Raw genomic sequence first — 16,853 nt, forward strand, 5'->3', positions numbered from 1 at the left:
GCCCGAGTGATGGGGCAATATATCCGGTAATCTCACCATTTACCAGAAAGGAAATATCAGTCCATCGAGGATCAAATCCAAGTTTCAACATGATCGTCTTTAAAAAAACTCCACTCCACATAGTCGTATGCCTTACTCATGTCGAGTTTTAGAGCTAAAAACCCATGCTTCCCCCATTGAAGATTGTGGAGATAATGTCCCACTTTAGAAGTAACAAGAGAGTTACCCCAAATTAAACGCCCAGGCATAAAGCTCATTGCTGATTGGAAATAATTGCATCCATCATACCTTTTAGACGATTCACGATAACTTTGGCACCAATTTTATATAGTACATTGCACAAGGCAATTGGTTGAAGCTGAGTCATATCTTGCGATTTAGCAACCTTAGGAATGAGTAAGACCAAAGTGTAGTTAAGTTGCTTCAGGATATGATCAGAAGTGAGAAAAGATCTCAAAGCAGCAACCACATCAACACTAACAATATCCCAAAACTTTTGAAAAAAAAAATTAGGACATACCATCCGGGCCCGGAGCAGTGGTAGATCCATTTGGAAGATAGCCTCTTTAATTTCAGCATCAGAGCAAGCGGCACATAGGCTGTGGTTCATTGCGACCACGAACTGAATCCAAAATCTTATCATATGATGTGTTGCCATTAAGAGTGAACATATTAGTGAAGTACTCAACCATAACATGCTCAACATCCTTAGAACTAGTCTACCAGACACCATTCACATTCACCTTTATGTTGTTTTTTCTAAGCCAATTCGAAGCTTTTTGATGGAAGTAACGAGTGTTCCAATCACCATCCTCAACCAGGCTACTTTAGATCGCATCTTCCAGTGAAACTCTTCCTAATTCAACAAAGACTTAAGCTTACTGTGCAAATTGCTCCCAAGGTCCCATTCCACCGAGTCTGAAGGGTGTAAGAATAAAACTTTCAGCTGATCACACACAACCTTGATTTCATTCTAAACAGATGCCAATGAACGTTTCCATTTCAAAAGTTCTACTTGAGCTGCCTTAATCTTCTCACAAACACGAAAAAATAGTGTTCTGAAAACCTGTTTAGACCACCCAGTAGCGACAACTTAGTGCAATCTTCCTGCTGTAGCCAAGCCTCTTCAAAGCGAAAATGTTTGTGTGTTGCGACTGTTTTGCTCAGGACCTTATATGACTTGAAGAAGAATCAGGATGTGATTTGAGGTGAGCGGGGGAAGGTGAAGGACTTGCAAGTATCTGAAGAGAGAACATCATCCCAAATTTGCTAAACAACGATCTAAACGACACTTCGTAATTGAATTCACCCATGTGAAAACATCACTGTGAAAGCCCAAATCGCCGAGGTTACACGCACCAACCATATCTCGAAACCCCTACATTTGTAAACCGCTAAGGACTCTCCCTCCAAATTTTTCAGATGCTAGCAGAACCTTATTGAAATCACTAAATATAAGCCAAAGGAGAGAACTGATAGAATGCAGATGCCGAATAAAGTCCCAAGAGTTGTGTCGTTCAGAGGTCCCAGTTAAGCTATAAAAACATGTGATACGTCAGTGGAAAGAGTCACCAGAAGCCCCAACTTCCGCATTAATGTAATGGGCCGAAGAATTGAGGGCCACATCATCAGCCCAAAAAAAGGCAATACCACCTGATCTACCATTACTAGGAACATAAAAAACAATTATTGAAACGAAGACGAAATTTAAGGTAATCAATTAGCTTTAAATCACATTTAGTTTCACTAAGAAATAAAATTTAGGGAACTTGCTAGGAAATAAGAATTTCCAGCGCTTGAACTACTGGGTCGTTCCACAGGCCACGGCAGTTCCAGGCTATGCAATTCATGGCGACCGGCAGGGCTGTCCAGGTACAGCTGCCGCCGATGAAGTTGGAGCAGGGGAAACAGATGACAATATATGAGGACGTTTAGATCGTACTAAACCATCAGCCACATAGGGACCAGTAGAACGTTTATCTCCATATTGGTAGTGGGATATTGCAAGCCACCGTGAATTAGAGCTCCGGTGCTTGCCATGACTGTCGCGCCCAAACAACAGCGAGCGAGATGCAGAAACATCAATGCCAGAGCTTAGAACCTGGCGAATTAAATGACTAAGATTAAATGGGTCTGAGCCGGAGGAAACATTAAGGCCCAAATGAGTCATGGACCTCTCATCACTAAACATACGTGGACTATTTAAAACTAGGTCATTCAGATCAACAATAAAATTGGGCTATTCCCAACTTTTGCAGGTGACACTGGGTCTGCCACTTGCTCAATAGTTGGAGGTTCCACACTAACAGGTGGATTGAGCACCCCGTCACCACGAAGTTGAGAATTAAAAATAAGGTTTAAATCCAAAATAATTGGCGGCAAGTCAGTGTGAAGATTTTCCTTATTCAAATTACCTTCTTCAAGAACCAAATCCCAAAACTCAAGGGGCAAGACATGGTCATCAATCTTGCAGTCACCTGAAGTTTCCAAACTCATCACACCCAAATCAAGATCTATCCCCGTACTAGGGTTTGCAGGCGGTCCGTTCGCCAGCGGTTACTCATCATCGGAGTTCACAAACATATGATCATCACTCAGGCCAAACCAACCCCCTCCCAAATTACGCCTGGTTGCACGCTTAACTTTAGCTTGAAGCCAAGACCCATAGGGGGATGTTGAATCAATACTTTCACCAAAATAACGATAACAACCGAGACCAACATGGTTGAAACATTCACAAAGAAAGTAATAAGCAGGCAGCCTCTCGTATAGCAGATCCACATCCACTCGACCCTCACTAGGGAGATGCACTTTGAGAAACCTTCATAATGATTGAAACACATTAATAACACAACCACTCTGATATGTAGGTAGTCACCCAAGCAATATGATTATTCTGCTCAACTAATAACACATAACTCAGATCTTGACCAATTATCTTCCTCATTTCCATAGTTATATAAGTTAAAGGAATACCAAGTGCTTGAACCCAAAAAGTTTGACTCTGCAAAGGGATTTGCTGAGGACTATCCCCTTCTTTCACAATAGCAAGAATCAACATCTTTTTAAAATTCCATGGACCTCCGTATAGTACAGACTTACAATCACTCTCAAATTGAAGGGCAAAAAGAAATCTATATCCACTCAAAGGGCGAATAAAAGCACAGGCTTTCGGGCGCCATAGTTTTTTGAAGAAAGACATAAATGCTTCCTTGTTGTAATTCTTGTGAGCCAGTAATTTACCCATCATGAAGCAACTGGAGATATGAACTTGAGAATCTTCTTTGACTACCACTTCACACTCCTCCTCCTATTCCGTTTACCAAAATCGCAAAGCAAAGGAATGAACGACATCATCCATGGTTTGAAAGAGGCGAAAAAAAGCACACCCAGACTTAATCAACTCACCCTAAATTGTAGACCACCACAGTATGGACATACAACAGGGTAGCGATTGAATCTCTGTAAAACCCTAGAATGCTACCAGGAATATAGAGAAAAAATGAGAACCCTCACACGAAGGGACCATATATATGATTCAATGTGAGGTTTTGATTTTAATAATACAATTCAAGTCTTTCTCCTCATAGTATTATTTCATTAGGGTGGGAAGTCATGGTAATGACGAACGTGTTCTTTGCAAATTTCTTTCATCACTAGTCAGTCAATGCTGATTGTGATTTTATCTTTTGTCTCTATCTTTAAAATCTATAATCAAGAAACTGTTGTAAAGGTGGATGGCATTATGGACTTTCATGTACAAACAAAGTCAAGAAAAGTCGGTGGGTGAAGATGCACACAATTTCCAGGATTTTTATCAATCCTCCTATGCAGCACATCTCACAATTTCTATATAAGAGCCTAATAGCTCACAAATGTAAGACAATTAGTAGAAGAGAAGATATACAATCTATTGTTTCCATTGCTTTTGTAATTTCAATTTATTAATGAGAGAGATTACTGCTACTACCCAAGGACGTAAACACACTTGTCAAATCTCGTAAATATTGTGTATTTTTTTTAGTAAACAATATTATTTACACTAAGGGAAATGGGGTGAGTTTAGTCTCACAAAAAGTTAGCAATAATATTTTTTAGTAAAATTGTGTTTTATTTATTTTATATTTCACTGCATTCATATTATTAATTTCACAACAAAATCAAATAAAAGTGTCATACTTTCACACTTAAGCTGAGCTCATAATTCACTTTCCAATCTTTTCTACGTAAGGAAAATCATCCTCACTTTCTTTTTCTTTTAGTGCACTCTTCTTTTGTTTTTGTCATTTGATTCTTAATTGACAAAACGAAAAAAAGCAAAGCTGACAAAAATAGGATGTGAAAATTAATTTTACACTTAAGAACCGTCAATTTTTATGTACTTTTTATCCTTTGGTAAAGAAAATCCAAAATCATTTTAGTATCTCATAAAGATGATTCGAATTTAAGTACAAAGTACAAGAAGTCGGTTACAGCGCCCTTAACTCATATACAAACCCATGCCCTCCTTTTTTTTACTTTATTTTTTTTGAATATACGATATTATCTATAATAAAAGGGTAGGAGAGTGGACTAAGCTTCGTAATGAACTAGTAATAATTTGGTTCAAATTTGTATTTGACGATAATCGAATCCAAAATCTCTTACTTACAAGTAAAAAGGAATATCACTATTATTTTTTATTTTTTTATTATTTTTATTATTTTATTATTTTTATTTTTTTACACAAAGACTGCATCTACAAAACATACAGTCAAATACCGCGAGGCGGCCTCTCATGTTCTGCGAAGACTTTTTATTGATTAAGTCTCACGCACCAACACATTATTCCACACGTCCTCCTAAACCCTCCAAAATCTGTCAGTGCCTTACCCACCTCCAACCCTTTTCAGTTTCATCCCAGTTGATGTCTCATGATCTGGTTTGTCAACTCTGTCAAATTACAAGAGGAAGAAGAGTGCAAATTTAGGGTTTAGGAATTAGTTGGTGTAATAGTATGGAGAGGTATGAGATTGTGAAGGATATTGGGTCTGGGAATTTTGGGGTGGCAAGGCTGGTAAGAGACAAGCTCAGCAGAGAACTCTTTGCTGTCAAGTTCATTGAGAGAGGACACAAGGTTCTGTCTTCTTCAACTCTTATGTCTTCCCTTCTTCTGAATTCTCTTTTTTCCTCATCCGGTGAATTTTATATTGTTTTTTTAACGTTTAATTTCTTTGGTGATGCAGATAGATGAACATGTTCAAAGGGAAATCATGAACCACAGATCACTGAAGCATCCGAATATCGTTCGGTTCAAAGAGGTCTGTGATCGTAAACTATTTTCATTTTGTTTTTTTTTGTTTTAAGAGAATGAATTTGGGAAGTTCTGTTTCAATTTTGGATGGGGTTGGGTGGCTGAAGGCAGAAGATGCTAAATTTGGCCTTTAATGTGCTTAAACTGGTAGGGATGATCAGAATTGATGTTTTTGTTTATTAAAACGCGGTATTTATTCTCTAAACTCCACCAAGGGGACGGGGGATGGTTAGAACTTTTGAACCCGGGATGCAGTGGGACTAAGAGAGAAATGCTCTACACACCCTACACACCGGGGCAATCCACCACTTGCCGAATTGTTGTTAAAACACCTCTGCTTAAAATATGAGCTTTACTTCCTGCACTTTATACATTTGCTTATGTGTGATAATTGATAACGAGGTTTGTGTTTAGGACTTGAGAGTAGTGTGGTCTCTTTCTTGCAGGTCCTGCTGACACCAACTCATCTGGCCATAGTGATGGAGTACGCGGCTGGGGGAGAACTCTTCGGGAGAATATGCAGTGCTGGCAGATTTGGTGAGGATGAGGTAAAGTAGTTTTGAAGGCAGAGGAAATTTCATTGGATATGTTTTTAGTGTAGATTCTGAAATATGGGATCTCTGAATGTCCCCTGAAATGGAGTCCATCTCGCTTCAGTCAGTCATAATATAACTAGAACTTACATACTTTTTCGATTTAATTGTTGTTTTGCATCAGGCAAGGTTTTTCTTCCAGCAGTTGATATCAGGAGTTAGTTACTGTCATTTGATGGTATGTAGTGTGGCGCTTGTCTGTTAACGTGTTGTATACTGTTATTTCGTTCTCATTTGATATTGGAAGTGCTGGTTGTAGTAAAGGAATAATTCGTTTGTTGCAGCAAATCTGTCATAGAGACCTTAAGCTTGAAAACACGCTCTTAGACGACAGTCCAGCACCCCGTGTAAAAATATGCGATTTTGGATACTCAAAGGTAATGCACAAACCCTAGAGTACGGATCGACATTGGGGATTCAAGTTAATTAGACTTTGAGTGATTAATTTGTTCACTTTGTTTTTGTAGTCATTATTGCATTCTCAGCCTAAATCTACTGTAGGAACACCGGCTTATATAGCACCTGAAGTCCTATCTAAAAAACAATACGATGGAAAGGTAAGTCCACTTCCTGCGCCCTTTCGCTCGACGCTAAAACTTGTTATAGCATCTTTCGGTCTAATCTTGATATTATAGATTGCAGATGTTTGGTCTTGTGGAGTCACCTTATATGTGATGATAGTTGGAGCATATCCCTTTGAAGATCCTGAAGACCCTAGAAACTTTAGAAAAACAATTGGGGTAAGTTGCATCCGCAAATTTTTCATCGATAAAATGGAACAGAAATCAAACATCGTATATATCAAAACTTGCTAATTCGTTTTTGAGTTGTCATTAACACACTATGTGTCATATTGCAGCGGATTCTTAGTGTGCAGTACGCAGTTCCAGATTATGTCCGAGTTTCAATTGAATGTAGACATCTCTTATCTCGTATCTTTGTAGAAAACCCCGAAAAGGTAACGTAGTTTTTAATTTGGTGCTGAAAGTATTAGATGACTAGTGTTTTGATAATCTTGTAACCTATTTGGTAGCAGCATGAAGAGTTTCCTTGAAGTTTGTTTTTCCTTCAAATTATTGCAAATATCTGGTTTTCGTTACACGTTTCATTTTGAAATTGATCTGTTCGGCTTAGCCTTCTCACCAGTCTCTGCTTAATATCTCTTTGCAGAGAATAACCATCCCAGAAATCAAAAACCACCCTTGGTTTCTAAAGAACTTACCCGTGGAAATGATGGAAGGAGGAAGTTGGCAGTGCAAAGACATAAATAATCCATCGCAAAGCGTTGAAGAAGTGCTGTCCATAATACAAGAGGCAAGAAAACCAATAAGCGTCCCGAATGCCAGTAGGCCTCTCATCGGAAGCAGCAGTATGGATGTTGATGATCTTGAAGATGTTGAAGATATTGAAACAAGTGGTGATTTTGTGTTGCCAAATGGGAGTAATTAGAGTACAGATACATATCATACTAGTGAATTTGTGTGTGTTGGGATGTTGTTAGGCTTTTGGGGGCCTTCTTGAGATGTGATATGATACATGGCCCTTGATGTATGTATCATTTTGGGTTTACTCTTGTTGTAAGGTTCTCTCTTTTTAGAGAAAAAAAAAAAAAAAAAAAAAAAGCATAACTTTTTCGTGTATGACGTGTTCACTTATCTGGAGCCACAATTGGGGAGTAATGGAATAGAGGACTTAAAATCCGAATTCTCATTGGAGTTGTTTACTAAACGATCTAGAACGGAGTAAGCCTGGTATTGATTCTAAAAAAGTTATTTGCTAATTTACTAGTTCAATTATTTTTTTTTATGCTAATGGGTTAATGTTTGTTGAGTTATAGTGAATGGACAAACTTGAATTTAAGATATCATGTGAGGACACAATGGCCAAAAATAATAAAATTTTGCAATTTTTCTTTGAGAGTACAAATCACGAGTGGCTCGGAAAATTAACGGTTAGGCTTTGCATATAGGGGTTTAATGGATCTTCAATGGTTAGATGTTGCATAAAACATGTACTATTAAGTGAGATGTATCATTGTAGCTGAACTTGAAATTTTGATGTGTTTTTTTTTTTTCCTGAAGCCATAATACCACTAAAATTATGTTTATGTGAGAATTTTTTTTATATGAGTTTGCTCATAATTTTTAATCCTTGGAGAGTAAAAAAAAAAAAACTAATATTTCCTAGTTCTAATTACGAAAAAGTCGAAAAGGAAATGTATCTTACGAGGAGGAAAGCTTGGCTTCTTAAAATTGAGGAGTTCATGCTCAAGATATTTTGTAATTAGTTCACGAAACTTTGTGCTTATGATCACAATTGTTCAAAGTAAGATCATTTAGTCAAGTAATCATAGGAAATAGATAGACAGTTGGTAATATTTTTACCATATTTGGCCATTTGTTTTTGTACAATTTGATGATTAAACAATCTCATATTTTATTGATTGTTTACACAAATGATCTTTACAGAGTGAATTATAAGAATAGTGCCGATCATAAACACAAAGTCTCGTGAATCAAAAATAAAATATCTTGAGGAGGGACTCCTCTCATCCATCCATTGAGGAACGTATCTTACTAATTACAATCATTTACGATTAATCCAATTCTTCTAAATCGAAATATTAAATTCCTCATTTAGTATGGGTCCAAACAAACACAAATAGTTCGCAATCGGAATCTTTCTTGTCAAACCATTTTCTTAAGGTGATTTCTTGTCAAAGCTTAAAACAATACGAAAGTTCTAGGAAAGTTACTCCTTTACTAAGAAGGCAAAATAATGGGAATGTTAATGTGTGCGACCGTTACAAACTATGCCAAAACCTCTATATAAAAAGGTGGGGGAAGCCATTAAACCACACTGAGAAGTTTTCCATCACCCAATTTTCGTGATTTAAGGAGATTGGTGTAAGTCTTTTCCTTGTTGTGAACTTCTTGATTTAAGAAGATTAGCGTATGGTCTCTAGACTCCTTGATTAGCGTATGGTCTTTTCCTTGTTGACGTAAGACCACTAGACTAGCCTTTGTGGGATGTTTCAAGGAGTTTTCCTGGATGTCTACGTGCATTGCAATGTGCACCCAATCTTTCTCCTTAAATATATCTTCCTCTTTTTTGTAACCTTATGATTTTACTTTGCAATACAAGATAGAACTACACTTAAAAGTCAATAGTTTGTGCTCGCACCCGTAGAGGCTCGTAACAAGAAGTAATCTTCTACTTTGGGGCGATTTAGCCAGGTATACTCTAAACTCGATTGCATGAAGTTTATATATATCTACTGATCACGTTTATAGAATATGAAAAGAGATTCAAAGTTTAATCTTGAATTTTGATGATAGATTTCACATTTGGTAAGATTTGACTATAATACTTACAAATACTTAATAATATCACTCTCGGACGATCAGATATACTGTAATAACATTAAAGGACCGTATACGTACACTAGCTGTAAGATTTCTTCTTCTTTTGAAAACCAAAGGGCCGGTCAATAAGAGCAGATCCACCCCACAGAAATCTGCCCAGCACCCAGTCAAATTACCAGCCCAGCACCCAGTCCACACCCTCCAGCCCGTGAAACAGCCCGGCACCCAGCCCACGCCAGGCAGCAGCCCAGCCCAAAATGGACAGACCCAGAGGCCGGTCCGTTTGTTGGCGCGTGCACAACACGCGGGGGAGATGGCGAGTAGCCGACAGCTACTGCAGGCAGTGGGGCCAGCGGTGCAGGGCAAGTGGGTGAGTCTGTCACAGGGCTACGTGGCCCTCCTCAGAGCCGTTGGATTTCCAACGGCTATTTTTTGTAGACCGTTGGATTTCCAACGGTAAAAAAAATTTAAATTTAAATTTTAAATTAGACCGTCCGATCACAGATCAACGGTCCACGTTTATTTGACCAAAAATTAAAAAAAAAAAAAAAAAAAAGGCCCAACGGTCAGAAATTTGACCGTTGGCCACGTGGCAGCGTGTTGGCTGTTGGATTTGATTATTTTTCAAATCCAACGGTCCAGATTAATTACAACATTAAAAGTTATTAAAAATTAATTAAAAAATGTCAAAATTTTTTTAAAAAATACAGAAAAATTTTAAAAAATTAATTTTTTTTTCTATAAATACCTAACCCTCATCTTCCACCTTACACCACATTTCAATATTTTCTACACTTTCTACATTTGAATATTTTGTACACTTTGAGAGAAAAAAATGACTTCGTGGAAACTCATTGAAGATGTTACGTTGTGTGAATGTTGGGTTAAAAATCTTATCGACATCTTGCCTAAATTATTGTAAACAGGAAGTGACACGTGGGTTGTCGGGATTGGTTGAAAATCTTAGCGGAAATCTATTAAAAAAATAGTACGTTCGGATAATGACACGTGGCGTGACGAGATTGGTTAAAAATCCTATCCGAAATTAAAACTATTTTTTTTTAATTTTATAAAAAAATTATTTAATATTTTAAATGGACTGGGTGCCAGCGCATTTTGTAGGGGTGGAGATCGTTTGTGCCAGCGCATTTTTTTTGGGGTGGAGATGCTTTGGCCTATTACTGTTCATTGAGTCTATTACTGTTCAATTAAGCGGATAAATGCGCTGAGTACTAGCGCAAAGTGGATAGGGGTGAAGTTGCTCTAAGAGAAGTCCTCTGCCTTTTCAATTATTAAGAGACAACCAACCCACATTGCATTAATATTACCAACAAGTGGAAGCTGACAAGGTGCAATTATTGACGTGGTCCTTTGCTCTATTCTGTATACACGTGGTGAGAAAACTGGCGTGTGCTTTTATCTATTCTGTATAAGGTGCAATTTTTAACTACTTCTTTACCTTATTATATTTGCTTTTTAAGACAAAATTCTTCTCACGATGAGTTATGCTATAGTCAATTGCGATTTTAAAAATGTGTTATGATCCTTTATAATTTCTAGCTATTGATGCACGGATGATCAGAAATCTTCTTGGTCGACTTGATGTTAGCAAAATGCAAATTTTCATATTTAATTAGATTACTGAAAAGTTTTTAAAATGACTGTTATGTAGTATTATCAATTCATTTACGTTATATAAAATATAGGTTTAAATTTTTAACATATTGTTGTTTGCCTTGTACGGGCATGCCTATAACGAATTTCAAGCATGATTAAATTGCACGTTAAACTGCCACATTGCCTGGGATGGATTTTATATATTGAATGCTAAATTAAATTAAGGGTAATTTCTAACTTACTATTCTTAAGTTTCCGAAAATTTTACTTTAGCTATAAAAGTGAGACAAAAAAATAGTTAATTACATTACCTCCTTAAGTTTGAGGTCGATTTCAACTTCTTACAATATCTTTAAAACATTTTAATTTCATATATTTACTTATCATTTTATTTTAATTTTATACATATGTTAGAAAATCCGTTAAGTAAATTCCAAAAAAACCCTGATTATTTTCAAAACAGTAGGGTAGCACTTCCCCAAACGTCCTACAAAACAGTCAAACCATCTGAAAAATATCAGATCGGAATTCCAAACTGGCCGATAATCGATAATCCGACACTCAACCGGCTCGATCGGAGCCGATTTTCCGGTGGATCGACATTCGAACAAAAAACAACAGAAATCGAAATCGGAAAACGGTGCCGTTTCGGTCTGCGAGAGAGACTGTACCTTCAAAGCTTATAGTTGGTTGGTGAGTTAAATGTAAATCCTAGTAGCAGCAGTGATGGAGTGGCACGGGGAGAGCACAAAACCCCAAAAAACCCAGATTATTTGTACCCAAAATCCAGATTTTTTGGTTGCGGGGGAGGTGGGTGTGGGTTTTTTGGATGGGGAGGGGAGGTGGAGAGAATGGAGGAGAGGGAGAAGGTGTCAGGGAAGATGGGTTTCATTTTTTAAAATTTTTTAATAGGCTAAATTATTATATTTTAAATGCATAATTTTTTTTTTTTTTTGTCATTAGCACAAATTTGTCAACTACGTCAGCACAAATGTGGATCTCATAGTTACCACGTCATCACTTAACGGATTTTCTAACGGATGTATGAAATTGAAATAAAATGATAAGTAAATGTATGAAAGTAAAATGTTTTAAAGATGTTGTAAGAAGTTGAAATCGATCTCAAACTTAAAAAGGTAAAATGTAATTTACCCCAAAAAAAAAGTGTATTATTGTACTATTTTTGTGAAACTTGAGTAGTAAAAGAAAATACATTAAAATTTTATCCAAGTTCGTACTTGCACCTCGTTTGTAAGTAATTTTAAATTAAATAAAAATATGTTTGGTGGAAATGTTTTTGAATTTCAAAAGCATTTGAAATGGTTTTGGTTGTATTATTTATGACTATGCTCGTTTGTAAGTAATTTTAAATTAAATAAAAATATGTTTGGTGGAAATGTTTTTGGATTTCAAAAGTATTTGAAATGGCTCCAGTAAAAAGCACTAGTTATGAACTTCTCAAAAATGACTTCAAATAATTTTCCAAGATTTATTATTTCCTGCTCCATGACCTACTTCCCAATGCAATATGATCCTATTCGGATTCTCTTTCTGAGCATCCTGAAGATCACTTTATCGTATCTATTCATATGTTATTTTACGATCATAAATTATTTTAAAATTTTTATTTAATATTAAACGCAACCTGACGAAAATTTAATGCACGACAAGTAAAATGATTCTGGGTCCTCACAAACGGGACTCTTCTCAGCTACGGAGCTACCCTTTATTTGTCCGATTAAGATTTGTTTCAACTTTCAATCCACTGTCCGTTACTTCTCAGCTACCTTTCCTTGTCTCGGATTAAATACGTTTGAAATTTCAATCCTATCCACTCCACTTTCCGAACTTTTCAATCTTTTCAATTAACGTCCATTTATTTGGCGGATCAGCTCTTCATGATATCTCGGTATTTTCCAATTTAATCCCACAATTCTAAAACTTGGTCTGAAAATTTCTTCAATTGTAGTTGCTGAACAACAATGGCCTCTGTGACCATACCGCCGGTGCTTACAACCCCCAGAGACGACGCAATCAGCCTCCACCGCGCCTTCAAAGGGTTGGGCTGCGACACATCCGCCGTCATCAACATCCTCGCCCACCGCGACGCCACCCAGCGAGCCTACCTCCAACAGGAGTACAAAACCATGTACCACGAGGACCTCACCAAGCGCCTCTCCTCCGAGCTCAGCGGCAACAACAAGAAGGCCGTACTCCTCTGGATGCACGACCCCCCAACCCGCGACGCCACCATCATCCGCCAGGCTCTGGCCGCAGAAGGCATCGTGGACCTCAGAGCCGCCACCGAAGTCATCTGCTCAAGAACCCCATCTCAGATCCTCCACTTCAAGAATCTCTACTTCTCCACATTTGGGGTTTACCTCGAGCAGGACATCGAGTTCCACGCCACCGGAGACCACAAAAAGCTCCTGCTTGCTTACGTGGCAACGCCGCGGTACGAGGGTTTGGAGGTGGACAGGGCGGCGGCGGAGCATGACGCTAAGGCTCTCTTCCGGGCCGGTGAAAAGAAACTGGGAACTGATGAGAAGGTGTTTGTGCAGATATTCAGCGGGCGGAGCAGCGCCCACTTGGCTGCCGTGAGCGCCGCCTACCACAACATGTACGGTAGCTCGTTGAAGAAGGCTGTGAAGAAGGAGACTTCTGGGAACTTTGAGCACGCACTTTTGACCATTCTGCAGTGCGCCGAACATCCCGGGAGGTACTTTGCGAAGGTTTTGCACGGGGCGATGAAGGGTTTGGGGACCGATGACAGTACTCTGCTGAGGGTGATCGTTTCGAGGGCGGAAATCGATATGCAGTTTATAAAGGCGGAGTATATGAAGAAGTACGGGAAGACGTTGAACGATGCTGTGCATTCGGAGACTTCTGGGAATTACAGGGCGTTTCTGCTGGCGCTTTTAGGCCCCAATCATTAGGTAATATAAAAAGATTTGGGGAAGATGGTAAGGTTTGATGAACTCTCTGGTTGTTAATTACTTACGTTTTAGGTATTTTCAGAAGCTATAATTTGGGAAAGTTATGTGTTGAGCATGATCTAGAACTTTGGCATAAGCACTTATGCAGCAAGTTATTTCTTTGTTTGAAATGCTTAGTACTGCTTCTTGGCTGATGATTGCCTATCGAGCTCCAACAATTTCTCAATGTTGCTTTTCTGTGTGTAGGTTTGATTTGCAATGATTTGGTACAAAAAATGGACACCATATGCGTTTGTTGTGGTGGTGACTGTGGTTTTTGAGTGCTTGTCAAGTTTGATTATCCTTCCAGTGTTATATTTCGTCACCTGGTTAATCCGAACACGATCCAATTAGAAACGGACTGGATCGTTATAGAGTCATCTGATACGATTAATTAAATAAGTTGGATTAGGAAACAAATTTCAAATTTCTTGTTTAGAACCTGTTTGAATTGCATGAATTATGAGAATCCTTGAGAAGAACCCCTTCGGTTCTAGGGTTTCCCCATTGGCGTTCGCCGGAAGAAGGAATCTTGATTGGTCCTTGAGAGACTGGCTGTAGTTCATATCCTGCTCATTGTTTTGTGCAATGTGTTTGTTGAAACATTTGATCTCTGCTTCTTGCTGAACCTTCATATTTGGGTGCTGAACCTTCATATTTGGGGGTTGCATTGTGCACACCATAATTTATTTGTCTTTTTTTAATTTTTTTTATACAACTACCTGCAAAAGTCAAAGTCGTCTTTGATTTATTCAAGTTTAGTACTATTCTACGCTCTCGTCCTTAGTGTAAATAATATCGTTTGTTAAAAAAAAAAAAAAAAAAAAAAGATTTGTGGAGACGGAGGAGGGTAGACAATTGTCTTTAGTAACCCTCTTACAAAACCACTATCCCTTCTCGCCCAAAGTGCCTCTAACTTACATACCCTTCAATACCACGATACAATAACCACACATATTGATGCAATATGTGTACTCTTTGCTAAGTTTTTTAGAGGCAAATTTGTGTATTCCTTGTGCATCCTTGTTATTGCAAAATTAGGGATTATAGTTGTTATTCAATTAGGGCTTGTTTGCATATGTGGTTTTGTTTTATGCCTTTGTGTTTTGTCGGTGCTGACTGTAAATTGACTGACCTAAGTGGCGTATTGGTGAGGTGAGTGATGTTTGTGACAAAGATGACTTGTGTCGATGACTAAAGTCTACTTGGGTCATCATGTGCTTTGTATGGGCGTCCATGTCTAGTGGTTCTATTTTTTTTATTATTTTTATTATTTTTTTATTTTTTAAAGTCTTGATACATTAACAAAGTTATAATGATACTAATATTGGGAATATTTTAAGACAATATGGATAGCAGTATCGAGCTAATAGCGAGTTGGGTGTATTTTCATTAAGAGAGCCTCTATCGGTGGCAATTTGCACCCAATCCATTTGCCCAAATCAACCAACTCGCTAAAATCAGTTTTGTAGTTGGGTCTTAACGGGTCGGATTGATAACGGTTGAATGAGTTAAGGACCCGTCACTTAATGGTTAGTTTCAGGTCGACTTGCGAAACGTTAAATATCCGTTAACAATGGTGCCTTCGTAACTTCATCCAAATGAAAATCCCAATCTTCTTATTTCATTTGCACCTTTGTTTTTGAAATGAAATTTAGTATTGTTGATCCAAGAATAGAAGAGATTACATTTTCAGAGCAATTACTATTTTTAATTAGTGAGTTTGTAGAAAGGCTAATAAAAGTCAATTTAAAAAAAAAAAGAAAAAGAATTGCATAAATCACTTCTCAATGGACATTTGTGATTGTAGAGAGATTTTTCAGTGTGACTGGAACATGGGTGGTACACCACGTGTCATTATATAAATGATGGGATATATATATATATGTTAAAAAGTTAATAACTTAAATATTAAATTTTTTCACCACTTATATAAAAACGAGTATTTATCAAATCTAGCAAAAAAATTAACCCTTAATTTCAAAAATGTCACTTTTTATAAAACTTTTCAAATATATCCAAAATTTCACTTAAATAGACACAAATACCCTCAAATTTAACAATTGAATAAATTAAAAGCTTTTTAGCTATTGTCGCCTCAAACTCCGGTCCAACTTCACCTTCGCTTCTATACTCCACCACCATAACCCCATCCCCTTTGACCCCCTCATCACCGACATTGAGCGTCGCCACAGTTATCGCATGTGGGAGCAGCATAATTTCAATCATGCCTTCAACGCCTTTTTTCTTACTAATATCATTTTTAGTTTAACATATAAAAATGGTTTTTAAAGTCAATCCACATGTTGTTATATGATTGTATGTGTGAGACCCACGTGGCGCCACATCATCACATTAACAGAGCAATTGACAGATTTTTCACAAAAAAACTAAAATGATCACGATGAGCAAATTCAAAGAAAGACTAAAATGATTCATGATAGACAAATTCAAGAACACTACTATTGATTATCATTAATTATTAAGGATCAGATTAAGGAGTTATGTCAAAGTCACGAACCATATTGGCTAAAAGCCTTTAATTTATTTGATTGTTAAATTTGAGGGTATTTGTGTCTATTTAGGTGGAATTTTGGATATATTTGAAAGATTTTATAAAAAGTGACATTTTTGAAATTAAGGGTTAATTTTTTACTATATTTGATAAATACTTTATAAAAACACATACTGTACTAACTCGTGTTCCGGTCATAATGAAAAATTTCTCAGGATTGTGGTCTAGTTTTTGGATGTTTGTCGGTCAGTCCGAACACCACACGATTAACAAAAAGATGAATTATTGTTAAGTTGTTAAACAAAATTAGGTTCACTATCAAATTGCAAATGTGCAAAACATATTTTCATTGTAAAAGATGAGAATTTTGGATAAGGATAAAAAAATAAATAAATAAAAAAAGCATCAAAACTATTTTTCTTCAATTAAATTTAAATTAACTTTATCATTTAATATTATAGTTTAATTGGTACTCCACTTTACTAAAAGCAGCTA

The 16,853-nt window shown here is 37.2% G+C and overlaps 2 protein-coding genes across 2 annotated transcripts; both read left to right on the forward strand.

Annotated features, from left to right (window-relative positions):
- The first annotated feature begins 4,759 nt into the window (after positions 1-4,759).
- LOC137717466 (serine/threonine-protein kinase SAPK2) lies at positions 4,760-7,666 on the forward strand. The gene is made up of 9 exons (XM_068456852.2): positions 4,760-5,116; positions 5,226-5,300; positions 5,740-5,841; positions 6,011-6,064; positions 6,171-6,263; positions 6,354-6,443; positions 6,522-6,626; positions 6,746-6,844; positions 7,057-7,666. The coding sequence occupies exons 1-9, from the start codon at positions 4,997-4,999 to the stop codon at positions 7,333-7,335; spliced, it is 1,017 nt and encodes a 338-aa protein (XP_068312953.1). The 5' UTR covers positions 4,760-4,996; the 3' UTR covers positions 7,336-7,666.
- A 1,076-nt stretch (positions 7,667-8,742) lies between these two features.
- Positions 8,743-14,111, forward strand: LOC137717707 (annexin D5). Its single transcript, XM_088698951.1, has 2 exons — positions 8,743-9,122; positions 12,838-14,111. The coding sequence occupies exon 2, from the start codon at positions 12,851-12,853 to the stop codon at positions 13,802-13,804; it is 954 nt and encodes a 317-aa protein (XP_088555077.1). The 5' UTR covers positions 8,743-9,122; positions 12,838-12,850; the 3' UTR covers positions 13,805-14,111.
- Positions 14,112-16,853: the final 2,742 nt, after the last annotated feature.

This window comes from Pyrus communis, chromosome 8 (genome assembly GCF_041283825.1).
Source record: "Pyrus communis isolate YQ-2024b chromosome 8, ASM4128382v1, whole genome shotgun sequence".
Classification (NCBI taxonomy): domain Eukaryota; kingdom Viridiplantae; phylum Streptophyta; class Magnoliopsida; order Rosales; family Rosaceae; genus Pyrus; species Pyrus communis.

Excerpts from the sequence above, each read along its gene's own strand:
- LOC137717466 (XM_068456852.2), top strand. The coding sequence starts at position 4,997 with ATGGAGAGGTATGAGATTGTGAAGGATATTGGGTCTGGGAATTTTGGG. Across the intron at positions 6,264-6,353 it reads GCGATTTTGGATACTCAAAG|TCATTATTGCATTCTCAGCC; the intron begins GTAATGCACAAA and ends TTGTTTTTGTAG. Across the intron at positions 6,845-7,056 it reads TTGTAGAAAACCCCGAAAAG|AGAATAACCATCCCAGAAAT; the intron begins GTAACGTAGTTT and ends ATCTCTTTGCAG.
- LOC137717707 (XM_088698951.1), top strand. The coding sequence starts at position 12,851 with ATGGCCTCTGTGACCATACCGCCGGTGCTTACAACCCCCAGAGACGAC.